The 13,334-nt window shown below is 43.5% G+C and overlaps 1 protein-coding gene across 1 annotated transcript in view; it reads right to left on the reverse strand.

Moving 5' to 3' along the window:
• Positions 1 to 13,334, reverse strand: part of LOC147361939 (ATP-binding cassette sub-family C member 4-like) — a 185,959-nt gene that overhangs the window by 153,445 nt on the left and 19,180 nt on the right. Inside the window, 2 exon segments of the mRNA XM_086330259.1 lie at positions 3,069 to 3,189; positions 3,734 to 3,844. Coding sequence (XP_086186385.1) covers positions 3,069 to 3,189; positions 3,734 to 3,844 — 232 coding nt within the window.

Here is a 13,334-nt window from a genome sequence, read left to right on the forward strand (position 1 = left end):
CTAGAGTCTGTGCTCCACAACTAGAGAAGCCACCACAATGAGAAGCCCAAGCACCATCACTAGAGAGTAGCCTCTGCTTGCCACAACTAGAGAAAGCCTGACTGCAGCAATGAAGACCTAGCACAGCCAAGGAAACAAAGACCACAAAAGGATGGTAATGAGGGGAAGGTGGTTTCTGCAAGGCTCCTGGTCCATCTGAAGGCAGCGTGATGCTGCTGCCGCTGTTAACACCCTAGCCATTTGCAGCCCACAGGGGACATGGTCACCTGGACTCTACCCTCATTTATGATCCCATCTGACTTACCTGCTGCAGGAAGTTCTTAGCATCTTATTTATTTATTATGATTTCCTGGCTGGTGCTAGTGGTAAAGAACCTACCTGCTGATGCAGCAGACATAAGAGATGCAGGTTTGATCCCTGGATCAGGAAGATCTGCTGGAGAAGGGCATGGCAACCTACTCTAATATTCTCGCCTGGAGAATCCCATGGCCAGAAGGAGCCTGGTAGGCTATAGTTCATAGGGTCACACAGAGTTGGACATGAATGAAGCGACTTAGAATTTACACAGGCCAAGTTCAAGGTGCATCTATCTAAGACCTTTAAGACAAAGCTCTCAAGACAAGCCTTCCTGACCCTGGACAAGCTCATTGAGATGATCAGGCTCATAAATCAGAGCACTGAGATGGAAACTCAAGCTGTCCTTTTTGCTTCCTGTGACCACGGGCATGCCATGTAACTACTTAGACTCAGTGTCCTCTATTCTAAAATGCAGACTATATGATACCTAAAACTTTGTTGAGTCAGCCAAAGGAATAAAAGTGATATTACATATAAAGTGCTCATAGCAGTTCCTAATGCATAACTTTTTTTGAGTACTTACTATTGTTTGGGTGTGTGTGCTCAGTCATTAAGTCATGTCCCACTCTTTGCAACCCCAAGGATTGTAGCCTGCCAGGTTCCTCTGTCTATGGGATTTCCCAGGCAGGAATACCCAGGAGTGGCCTGCCATTTCCTTCTCCAGGGAGCTTCCTGACTCCAGGACCAAACCCATGTCTGCTGTATTGGCAGGTGGATTCTTTACCACTGAACCACCAGGGAAGCCCCACTTACTAAACTAATAGTACTTCTGTGGCCACCACCATGTCTACTGAGTTTGAGCTCTTGTTACTGCGAACAGTACTTCTAGTACTACTACCGAGAATGAGGCTCCCTATTCACCAGGTCCTAGACTCCCCACTTCTCTGCCATGACTGCCCAAAAACCAGCCTCCTACAAAAGGGGACAGGGCTCTACCAGTTGCACCTTATGCAGCCCCAGGCCTGGTCTTCCTAGATCCCCAGCAGGAAGTATTCCTGGGGCTGGACAACTTGGAAATCAACACTCCATCCTTCCCTTCACAAGACACTGAGGTATCTACATGGTCAGAGCCCTCTCAAAGGTGGAACTCTGACCCACATACCTGTCCCCATCCTCTGACACAATGGCCAACCCACATTTGTTGTCAATGAGAGCTCCATCTCCCAGGACCATCCAGTCACCTGGGAGCTGGCAGATTCTCTCCAGTTGTGTGGGGTGGACTTCACCTGCCCAGCTGTCCACTGCCTGCAGTGCCCTTCAGCACAGCACAGCCTTTAAACAAGAGCCATGATGCCCACCTGTAAACCACCTGACCCACTCACCTCACCCCAACACAATGGACTGAGGACAGCTCACACCTTCTTCACCTAAAACAACCCTTTCACAGCAACTGCATCTTCCATCCCTCCTGCTCTCACACACTCACAGGCCGCCCGTGTCCCTAAGGCAGCACTCAGGGACCACGGAGAGCACGAGCCACACAGAGGGGTCTGCAGCAGAACCCCAGCAGGCTCAGCCAGAACAGGGGGCTGACGGCACTGTGTCCCCAGGTGACAGCACTGTGTCACTGGGGGATTTTGACCCAGGACTTCCAGGGTCATGGAGGTCACTGACTTCACAGCTTTCTGCCTTTGGTTTGCCCTCCACATCCCCTCCTCCACCCTCTGCCAATGCCAGGATACCAAAACTGCTCCTTCAGCCATCAAACTAGCCCCACAGTCAGGACAGAAACCAGCATGGTTGGTGCCTGGATTCTCCACGATTCGTGGTGAAGCTGGAACTCCTCCCCAAGGGGTCTCTGGCCTGGGTGACCTGGCCCATGGCAAGGGGGCAGCCCAGGGAAATGTGTGCACTTGGGAGCTCTGGCAAATCCAGCCCAGACACAGGGCCCCAGGTTCTGTTCCACAGGAAGTGGATGGTCCCTTTTTAGGAAACCATTTATCAGATGTGATGGGCAAGTTAACAATTACTTGCTGAGGGTCTGTAAAATGTCTTATGTTACTGGGGCTCAGGTCCAAGTTTACTTCCTCCAAACCAGGAGGCACATATTCCTTGAGGTTGTAGGATCTTCTTTTGGTCAAGGATCACTTTTAGCATTTATATCATTCCTTGAGTGCTAACAAGATCCTAATATGGTATAACATGTCTTTTCTTTTCCATGCAATCTATCCACGACACTATGGTTTAAGGGTTAAAAGGAAAATATTCCATTGGCCAAAAAGTTAATTTGGGTTTTTCCATAGTGTGTTATGGTGGTTCAATGGTTCAGAATCCATGTGCTAATGCAGGGCATATGGGTTCAATCCTTGGCCTAGGAGGACCCCACACGCTGTGGGGCAACTAACCCCGTGTGCCACAACTACTGAGCCTGTGCTCTAGAGCCCCCAAGCCACAACTACTGAAGCCCGTGTGCCCTAGAGCCCGTGCTCTGCAACAAGAGAAGCCACTGCAATGAAAAGCCTGCACACCGCAACTAGAGAGTGGCCCCCGTTCACTGCAACTAGAGAAATTCCACGCACAACAATGAAGACTCATAGCCTAAATAAATAAATAAATATTTTTTCCAAAAGATACAACCACTGAGCTACATCATGTTTCCTAGACGAAATTTAGCCTCAAACCTTAAACCACTGACCTCTCTCCACACTTGTCCATCTCAGTACCGACCCGCGTATGGTGAAAAGCAATGTACCATATGTAAAAGCTTTTACCTCAAGAAACATAAAAAATCCCAAAACTACATAGGAGCTCCAGTAACAGTTTATGATTGCTTTTGTTAAAGAAGGCTCCCGTGCATCTCTCTTGGCTCTCTCAACTTCTCGATCCCAGTACCTGCGATGAGAAACAAAGCACAGTGAAGAACAGTGTGTCCACCAAAGGGAAAATGGGGGATGGGAGAGAGACCAGCCGGCACTACAGGGCTCTCTGCGGCTGCTGCACAGATGCTGGCTAACTGCTCACAGGTCTCCTGAAAGATGAGTGGTGCAGACTCTGAAGCACCAGAGAAACAGGACTTGAGGGGAAAAATCCCAGATTCTGGAAACAAGTTCCTGCCAAGCTTTGCTGGACTCACAGTTCATGAGCAGCTCAGGAGGGCAGACACCCTCCTCCAGGGGCCCCACCTCCAGGGACAGAGCTCAGCCTCCAGGGCTGTGGCTGCAGGCTCCCTCCACGTCCACAGATGCACAGAGAACATGGACTCCCCCAGCTTCCAAAGTGGGCTAAGCCTGGGGTCAGCCTGAGGGGATGAGTGTGTAGTGTCAGGAGAGGAGGCTCAGAAGAACCCAGAGGAAGGCAAAGCCTCCCCCACATGTACCTTTAGCCCCATGTGGAAATTCTCACTCTCCCTTCCCTTCTCCCTGCTGCCTGTGCTCACCCTTGCAGCTCTTCTCCAAGGCGCTGGGAGCGATCTTCCAGAAGCACCGGGTACATGTCATCTTGTTCTAACTTCCGTTTGTGACCAATTTTAAACAAAGGGTTTAGCCACCTGTTAAAAATTGAAAGGAGAGTCACATATATCCAAATTACACATCTCTGTCTAATTAGATCCTATATTCATGGGCATCAGAAAAAATACATTTTAAATACATAGAGATATAGGGGAAAAATTAGATATGTGTTTACACACACACACACACACATATATATATATATATATATATATATATATATGTACACATGCTAATTCCACACACTGAGAGGCCCTAAAATGTGTAATATACTGGTAGCAAAGAACATTCCAGCCCTCAGATCTTGAGGTTTTGTTTTATTTTTATTTTTAACGTACATGGTTACAATTTTTTCTCTTGTGGTAAGAACTTTTAAGATCTACTTTCTTAGCAGCTTTCAAACATGCAATACAATATGGTTAACTATTATATAATCACCATACTGGACATTAGAGCCCTATAACGTATTTATTTTATAACTGGAAGTTTCTGCCTTTTAGCCTCCTTCACCTAGATCTTGACTTTTTAATATCCTTTTTCCCTAAAAGGAACGAAGTTTCCTTGAAGAAATGACTGGTTCTATGGATGGGGCAGTGTGTGTCAACACCTGATAATTATTTTTATTTTACTGTGAATGCCTGACATTAAGTTTTAGAGACATCCACTTTATAGACATCCATCTCCAATGAACACGCACCAGATACACAACTAGATAAAGAGCCAGGCCACCCCACCCATGAAGTTCCCGCTTTTAGAAAGCTCTGGTTGACCTGATAACAGGCCATCTCACTGACAGCTTCCTTCTTCCTTCTCATACTTTAATTGCCACTCTTATTTTTTTTTAATTCACCAATAAAAAGTGAACCTGTGACATCCTAGACACCCGATACTCCAACCCCAAAAAAGGCAGAACCCCAAGTCCAGGCTTGCTCATGAGCTCTCTCTCTCTACCCAGGACCTCACTGTGTCACTCAGGTACCCTCCAGGACTTGTGAGTGATGCATCTTGTCATTCCAAAGTTCCCTGATGGTTGTTGCTGAGACACCACAAGACCTGGTCCAGTCACAACACTGGCTCCAGAAAGGGAATGTCTGTAGGGGCTGCTTAACTAGTACTGGCCCAGGTAAGCACAGTCCCAAGCATTCCCAGCAACAGCATCACTATATACAGGCTGAGACCAATAGACAGAGAAAGTCCAAGATGCACCTGGGACATCTTGGGCCATAAAATAAGGAAACACTCAAGGAATCATGAGGATGTGTAGGAAGGACAGCAAAGCCAGCTTGAATGGCTCTCACTAGTCAAACCTGGGATACTTTGAGAATCAAAATAAATAAAGGACAATGAATTATAACCCTTTAACTAATGAAGGAACCCATGAATACTTGCTGTTATATAAACAGGAGACAATAAATGTAGGCAAACCAAAGGAACAATAAAGTCAGAAAATAATCAATAGAAGTTAAATCTAGTGCATGAAAATTTGATGTAGAATATAATATTTATATAACGGCAACTTATGTGCAAATTACATAATTTAAATGGAAAAAACAGTATCTGCACAGAGGATCCCCTGAAAAAAGACCCTATTCAAATCCATTTATGCATTATTTAAATGATAATAGCTAATATGCAGAAATAGTCCAAATATGAACATCATTTTATTGATCTTGCCAGGGTAAGCAAATTTTCAAAGCCAGACTAATAACCCATGGAAGAGAGATCACATTTCTTTTATTCCACTTTTCCTAGGACAGCATGGATACAGAGGAGATGCTCAAGAATTGTTTATTGAATGTATGAATGTCCATGAATCAATAAAGAAGCAATAAGAGAGACCGGACTTCAGATTTTGCTAATCCTGGTACCTTGGCACCACCAAAGCAGCCCAGTCCAGGAGTCAGAAGGCTGAACTTTAGATATAGCAGTGTACTGAGGACCCAGGGCCTCAACTGTCCTCCTCCCATTTCCTTCTCCACTCCAGTTCAGCATCTCCATGACTTTTAATATCTCTATCTATCAATTTCCTTTCAAAGCACAAGTATAAATCTGTGAGCTTTACCATAAGCCAATGTGAAACATGGTAGGTCATTTATCCTACAGTCATTCCTCACAGAAAACACACAGGAAATTAGCACTGGGACTTACCCAGATGATGACACCCTGCCCCAAAAGGCTCTCTTTAAAATTCCTCTTGCACATAATTTTAAAATTCTTTAAAATTTAAAAGGCTCAAAATCAGTAATCCTTCAGTTCAGTTTAGCTGCTCAGTCGTGTCTGAATCTTTTTTTTGTTTTTTGTTTTTAATTTATTTATTTTAATTAGAGGTTAATTACAATATTGTATTAGTTTTGCCATACATCAACATGAATCCACTACCCCATAAATCGCAGCATGCCAGGTCTCCCTGTCCATCACCAACTTCTGGAATTCACTCAGACTCACGTCCATCGAGTCAGTGATGCCATCCAGCCATCTCATCCTCTGTCATCCCCTTCTCCTCCTGCCCCCAATCCCTCCCAGCATCAGAGTCTTTTCCAATGAGTCAACTCTTCGCCTGAGGTGGCCAAAGTACTGGAGTTTCAGCTTTAGCATCATTCCTTCCTAAGAAATCCCAGGGCTGATCTCCTTCAGAAAGGACTGGTTGGATCTCCTTGCAGTCCAAGGGACTCTCAAGAGTTTCTTGCCTTGAGAACCCCATGAACAGTATGAAAAGGCAAAATTATAGGATACTGAAAGAGGAACTCCCCAGGTCGGTAGGTGCCCAATGCTACTGGAGATCAGTGGAGAAATAACTCCAGAAAGAATGAAGGGATGGAGCCAAAGCAAAAACAATACCCAGTTGTGGATGTGACTGGTGATAGAAGCAAGGTCTGATGCTGTAAAGAGCAATATTGTATAGGAATCTGGAATGTCAGGTCCATGAATCAAGGCAAATTGGAAGTGGTCAAACAGGAGATGGCAAGAGTGAATGTCGACATTTTAGGAATCAGCAAACTAAAATGGACTAGAATGAGTGAATTTAACTCCGATGACCATTATATCTACTACTGAGGGCAAGAATCCCTTAGAAGAAATGGAGTAACCATCATGCTCAACAAAAGAGTTCGGAATGCAGTACTTGGATGCAATCTCAGAAACGACAAATGATCTCTGTTCGTTTCCATAGCAAACCATTCAATATCACAGTAATCCAAGTCTATGCCCCAACCAGTAATGCTGAAGAAGCTGAAGTTGAATGGTTCTATGAAGACCTATAAGACCTTTTAGAACTAACACCCCAAATAGATGTCCTTTTCATTATAGGGGACTGGAATACAAAAGAAGGAAGTCAAGAAACACCTAGAGTAACAGGCAAATTTGGCCTTGGAATATGGAATGAAGCAGGGCAAAGACTAATAGAGTTTTGCCAAGAAAAGGCACTGGTCATAGCAAACACCCTCTTCGAACGACACAAGAGAAGACTCTACACATGGACATCACCAGATGGTCAACACCAAAATCAGATTGATTATATTCTTTGCAGCCAAAGATAGAGAAGCTCTATACAGTAATCCTTAGGGAAATACAAATCAAAACTCTGAGACATCATGCATGCTCAGTCACTAAGTCACGTCTGACTCTTATTGACCTCATGGACTTTATGTACCCCACCAGACTCTGTCCATGGTATTTCCCAGGCAAGGATACTGGAGTGTTTTTGCCATTTCCTTCTCCAGGGGAACTGCCCAACCCAGGGATTGGCCCCTCCATCTCCTGTATTGGCAGGAGGGTTCTTTACAAACACTGAACCATCTGGGAAGCCCCACTGAGACATCACCACACACATATTAGGAGGGCTACTATGAAAATAAATAAGAGAAAATAAGTGTTGGCAAGGATTTGGAGAACCTGGAACCCTTGTATACTGACAGTGGGATTGTAAAGTGGTGTATCACAAAGGACAAATATTTTATGCATTTACATGAAGTCCTCAGAGCAGTCAAATTCTGAGAGAAACAAAGCAGCCCTGTGGTAGCTAGGGGCTGGGAGCCAGGGAAGTGGGGAGTTAGTGTTTTAATAGCACACCAGGCTTCCCTGGTGGCTCAGAGGATAAAGCGTCTGCCTGCAAAGCAGGAGACTAGGGTTTGATCCCTGGGTGGGAAAATCCCCTGGAGAAGGAAATGGAAACCCACTCCAGTATTTTTGCCTGGAGAATCCCATGGACAGAGGAGCCTGGCGGGCTACAGTCCACAGGGTCGCAAAGAGTCGGACACGACTGAGCGACTTCACACACACACACACACACACACAGGATGAAAAGAGTTCTGGAAATTGGTTGTACAGTAATGTGAAGAGAGTTAACAATACTGATCCATTTGATTAAAAATCATCCAGATGGTAAATTTATGTTGTGTACATTTCCCACAGTTTTAAAAAATTTAATGAGAAACAAAAATGGCAACTGATGTGCCTCATTTGGAAATGTTCCTGTGTTAGAGTCTAGACTTTGCCACTTCCTGGGTATATGACCGTGAACTAGCCACATAACCTATTAGTATTGGCCTCTCGAAAGTGGGGTGAACACCTGAAGAGAACACCTCCCTGGGATGCTGAGAGGGTCAGTGATGCTCTGAACAGGACAAAATCCCACCAGACAAAGAGCAGCTGTCACTACAACAGTGCTCTTGAGTAATCCCATGTGGATCCCAATAGAAAGCCTCTTATAACTTTGATAGATGAGGTTACAACAATAGCAGCACTCAACAGGAAGAAATATTCCTTTTCTTTTCTGGCAAGGATTCAGCCAGTGAAAAGCCATGGACTCTTTGATGAACAGCCCTCTCAACTTCCTTTTCCCTTTATAAAAGTGCTCTACATCTCTTGCCCTTTGGGGACTTGCACATGGGGTCACTCTGGTTGCAAAGCTTGAACTGCAATTCTCTGCTGATCCCGAATAAACTCATCTTTGCTGGAGAAATATCTGACAGTCTATTTGTTTCAGGTCAACAGAAAGAAGGGAGTATACATGATCAGGAGACCCATGGAAGACTCAGAAAGGCAAATTATCCACTTGACACACCTGAAAAGACATAGCCTGGTACCTCTTCAAGCTGAGGAGATGCAGGACTAGAAAGAGCCCCACAGTCAAGAATAAAATAAACTACAGGAGATAAATTTAAATTTGTTAGGCAGTTTATTTTGCCAAATGATATAGAAGTAAATCTGAATGCACCTTTGATATGTTCTACATCTTGGTTGAGGCCATAGCTATTGTATAAAATTACAAAAATTCATTAAACTGAACATTTACAGGGAACAGATTAAGGCCAAAGAGCCCTGTAGAGCTCACCTAGCCTCCATCTACAACATGTGGATCTCTCACTGTTAATGAACAACAACTGGTATTCTGAAAATGCTGCAAAGAATCCTAGTTTGAAATTAAACATTTCTATGCTTTTACAACTGATAGTTACTAAGGGCCTTACAGGACAAACCTCCCTAAACTATCTCAGCCCTCAGCCAGTTCACATCCTCCTCATGTCATCAGCTTCTTTAACAAGAGTCTCTAGACAGTCTGTCTTAAGACCAGTGGCAGTTTCCACATCCACACTCCCTTTGCAAGGGGACAGTTCATGGACTGAAACGTGGCCAGTGTCAGGGGAGCGAGGATGTAACCACTCCCTGATGGCCAAGTGCATCTAATCCAAGGCCCTGCCCCATCCTCATCCCTGGGGACAGGTCCTGCACTCACCCCCTAACCTGCTGGCCTCTGGGAAGAGGGGGGAGAGAAATGCAGAGCTCACCCTAGAGCCTGCAGTGAAGAGAGCAGGGACATCGCCAGGGAGAGGCTCAGCAGACTGGACACGGTTCATAAACTACGTCACTTATTCACATTAATGCGGATGAGGAGAAATGAGCTCTTTCAGGGGGGAAAAAACAGGTGCCTATCATATCAAATACTAAAAATAATTCTGTGAGCTATGCTTAGTCGCTCAGTCATGTCCAACTCTTTGTGGCCCCATGGACTGTAGCCCACCAGGCTCCTCTGTCCATGGGGATTTTCCAGGCAAGAATACTAGAGTAGATTGCCATGTCCTCCTCCAGGGGATCTTCCCAACCCAAGGATCGAACCCAGGTCTCCTACATTGCAGGCAAATTCTTTACCATCTGAACCACCAGGGAAGCCCCAAAATATTCTAGCTGCCTTTAATGTTAGAATTGAAACAGAAAAGAGCTAAAATAAAATGCTTACAGAGATTTAAATGATGCTAGGATTTTTAAAAGACATATTACAAAAGCAACAGTAGAAACCAAAAAGAAAAGCTCAATATAATAAATGACATATAAATTAAAACCTCTAAACTGAATTAAAGTACAAGTGAAAATCTGAAAAAGTATTATATGCACTATTACAGGTTATTTCAAAAATATAAATGCCTCTTAGGAAAAAAATCCATTAATAGAAAATTCAAAGAAAGACAAATAAATGGTCAAGACATACATTTCTCTTTACAAATCAAATAGATTCAAATTAAAACTGTTTGAATTATTTTTAAATTTAGACCTAGAAAAAAAATGTAATTTAGGTACTCAAAGTTGGCAATGATGTAAGCACAGTAGGGCTGTTAAGAGGGGGAATTGGTCCAAATCTTATGGAAAAAAGCCTTTCACCAATTATTCTACTTCTGGAAATATAGAAAAAAAGATCCATCAAAATATATGGTCATGGATATGCATCACATCCTTGTTAGCAATAAACTGTGTTAACAAAAATGAAAGACTGCATACATTTCAATTAAATACCACATTTGACAGAAACAGACTCACAGACTTAGAGAAGAAACATGGTTGCCAGGGCGAGTGATGAGAGCAAGGGATAGTTAGAGAGTTCGGGAGAGACATGTACACACTGCTGTATTTAAGATGGCTAACCAACAAAGACCTACTGTACAGCAGAGGAAACTCTGCTCAGTGTTATATGGCAGCATGGATAGGAGGGGGTTTGAGGGAGAGTGGATACATGTGTGTGTATGGCTGAGTCCATCTGATGTCCACCTGAAACTATCACAGAATTGTTAGTTGGATATAGCTCAATAGAAAATAAAAAGTTTAATTCAGAGAATAAATTTTAAAAGTACCACATTTTGAATACTATTTAATGCTACAAATAAATGTTAACCATTGAAAATTAAGAAGGAATCAGGATTCAAAGACATTTAATTTTATAGAAACAGTGTACATAACTAATAGAACACTGTAATGCAATAATACTCCAGTAAAATTTAATTTTAAAAACCACAAGCTATAATTTCTATTAAAAAGTAAAAGGAGAACTGTGCGTGTGCATGAAGATTTCTAGGAGAAGGATGGAGAAACAACCAAAATACCAACAAGTGTACTTAGCTAATAGAAATTAATTTTTATTCCTTTCTTCTTCTTCTATAGTTTTAAATTACTTACAGAAATAAAAAAAATTATATTCTTTTCTAAAATTCACAACAACTACCATTAGCTATAATGCATGACTTCTTTTAGACCTTAAATCCAACGTGTGCTGTGAAAACACTAAAACCCCAGTGAGGTAATTTGTATAAAGTCAGTAAGCTAGTTACTGGCATTAGTTACAAGTTTAGAAAGCAGGTGAAATGTATGGATGTGAGAGTTGGACCATAAAGAAAGCCAGGCGCCAAAGAATTGATGCTTTTGAACCGTGGGAAAAGAGATCAAACCAGTCCATCCTAAAGGAAATCAGTCCTGAATATTCATTGGAAGAACTGATGCTGAAGCTGAAACTCCAAAACTTTGGCCAACTGATGAGAAGAACTGACTCATTGGAAAAGACCCTGATGCTGGGAAAGACTGAAGGCAGGAGAAGAAGGGGACAGCAGAGGATAAGATGGTTGGGTGGTATCACTGACTCAATGGACATGAGTTTGAGCAAGCTCTGGGAGTTGGTGATGGGCAGGGAAGCCTGGCGTGCTGCAGTCCATGGGGTCACAAAGAGTTGGACACGACTAAGTGCCTGAACTGAACTGAAATGTGAGAAAAGGAAACACCCAATGAGAAGATGAAAACTCAGTTCTTCTCTCCAAGGTGGACCTTGTCTCTGGGCAGCACTTCCTGCCTAGGCTCATTCCAACTTTCCCCATGACAGCAAGTGGGGGACACAAGGAAATCACGAAGGTAGCTCAGACTTTACATACAGGATGGTGATCATGTCTCACTTCGCAAAGTCTGGGCCCGTTTTTAAAAGTTAACATTGAAGTAACATTACCAATGGGAGGATTAAAACAGAAGCCAGCCTCCACCTTCCATCAGAATCACCTGGAGCTTGTTTAACCCCCATTGCCAGGGTTTCTAACTTTCCAGAATTGGTCTAGAAGGCGTGCAGGGGGGATTTGATTTCTAACAAGCTCCCAGGTAAGGAGGATGCTACAGGTCTGAGAGGCATATTTTGAGAACAGTCACCCTAAAGCTTGATTTATAGAGATGTTTCATATGCATCATCTCCAGCAGCAAGAACTTTAAGAATTTCCCTTGAGAGACTCCTGCTAACAAGACCAAAGGTGTCTTTAGAATTGAATTCTCTCTGCATTTAAGAACAAGGATCCCAATAGAAGCAGCTCAGTGTAGCAGTTACATACAGGGTGAAAAAGACTTCGGGAACCAGACTGCTTGGTTTGGGGTCCAAGTCTTTCACCACTAGCTGTGTGATGGTAGGCAACTTACTCAACCTTCCAGAGTTTGAGGGAGAAAGGATACATGCATATGTATGACTGAGTCCCTTTGCTGTTCACCTAAAACTATCACAACATTGTTAATTGGCTACACTTCAAGGTAAAATAAAAAGTTTTAAAAAAGTACTCAACCTCTCTGCTTCGGTACTTTCAGGTATGAAATAAGAGGTACCAGCTCCTTCTGCTTCAGCAGGAAAACTGGAAGTGGGTGTCTACCCAAATTAATGAGAAGTCCTAACCTTTCCACTTCCAGGCACAGGCACTTTGAAAATCCACAAACAGAACATGCCTGGAGAGTTCCTGGCTCTGCCTAAAGTTAACGAGATGTTTGCTTGCTTCATTATTATTTGCGGTAACCATACCATATTCCTTCTTCAAGGCCTCTCTTTGCTTGCTTCTGCTGCTTAGTCACTTCCGTGTGATCCCATGGGCTGTAGCCCACCAGGCTCCTTGTCCATGGAATTCTCTAAGCAAAAGTATTGGAGTGGGTTGCCATGCCCTCTTCCAAGGGATCTTCTCGACCCAGGGATCGAACCCAGGTATGCTGCATTTCAGGCAGACTCTTTAACACTGAGCCACCAGGGAAGGCCCCCTCTTTCCTTAAGGACCACCAAATGGCCAAGAGATGTAGCTGCACACACTAAATACACCACAATCAAAAAAATCATAAGACCTTCCATCCCATGGGGATCCCCAAGGATCTCCCATATAAAAAAAGGAAATATCAGAATATACGGGAAAGATGAATGGCTTAGGGTCCAGGAACAAAAGATCTAATAATCCAAGTATGATTAAAGTCCAACTAGTT

Source organism: Bos grunniens, chromosome 12 (genome assembly GCF_055505025.1).
Source record: "Bos grunniens cultivar Pamir isolate PY7600 chromosome 12, Bosgru_T2T1.0, whole genome shotgun sequence".
Lineage (NCBI taxonomy): Eukaryota > Metazoa > Chordata > Mammalia > Artiodactyla > Bovidae > Bos > Bos grunniens.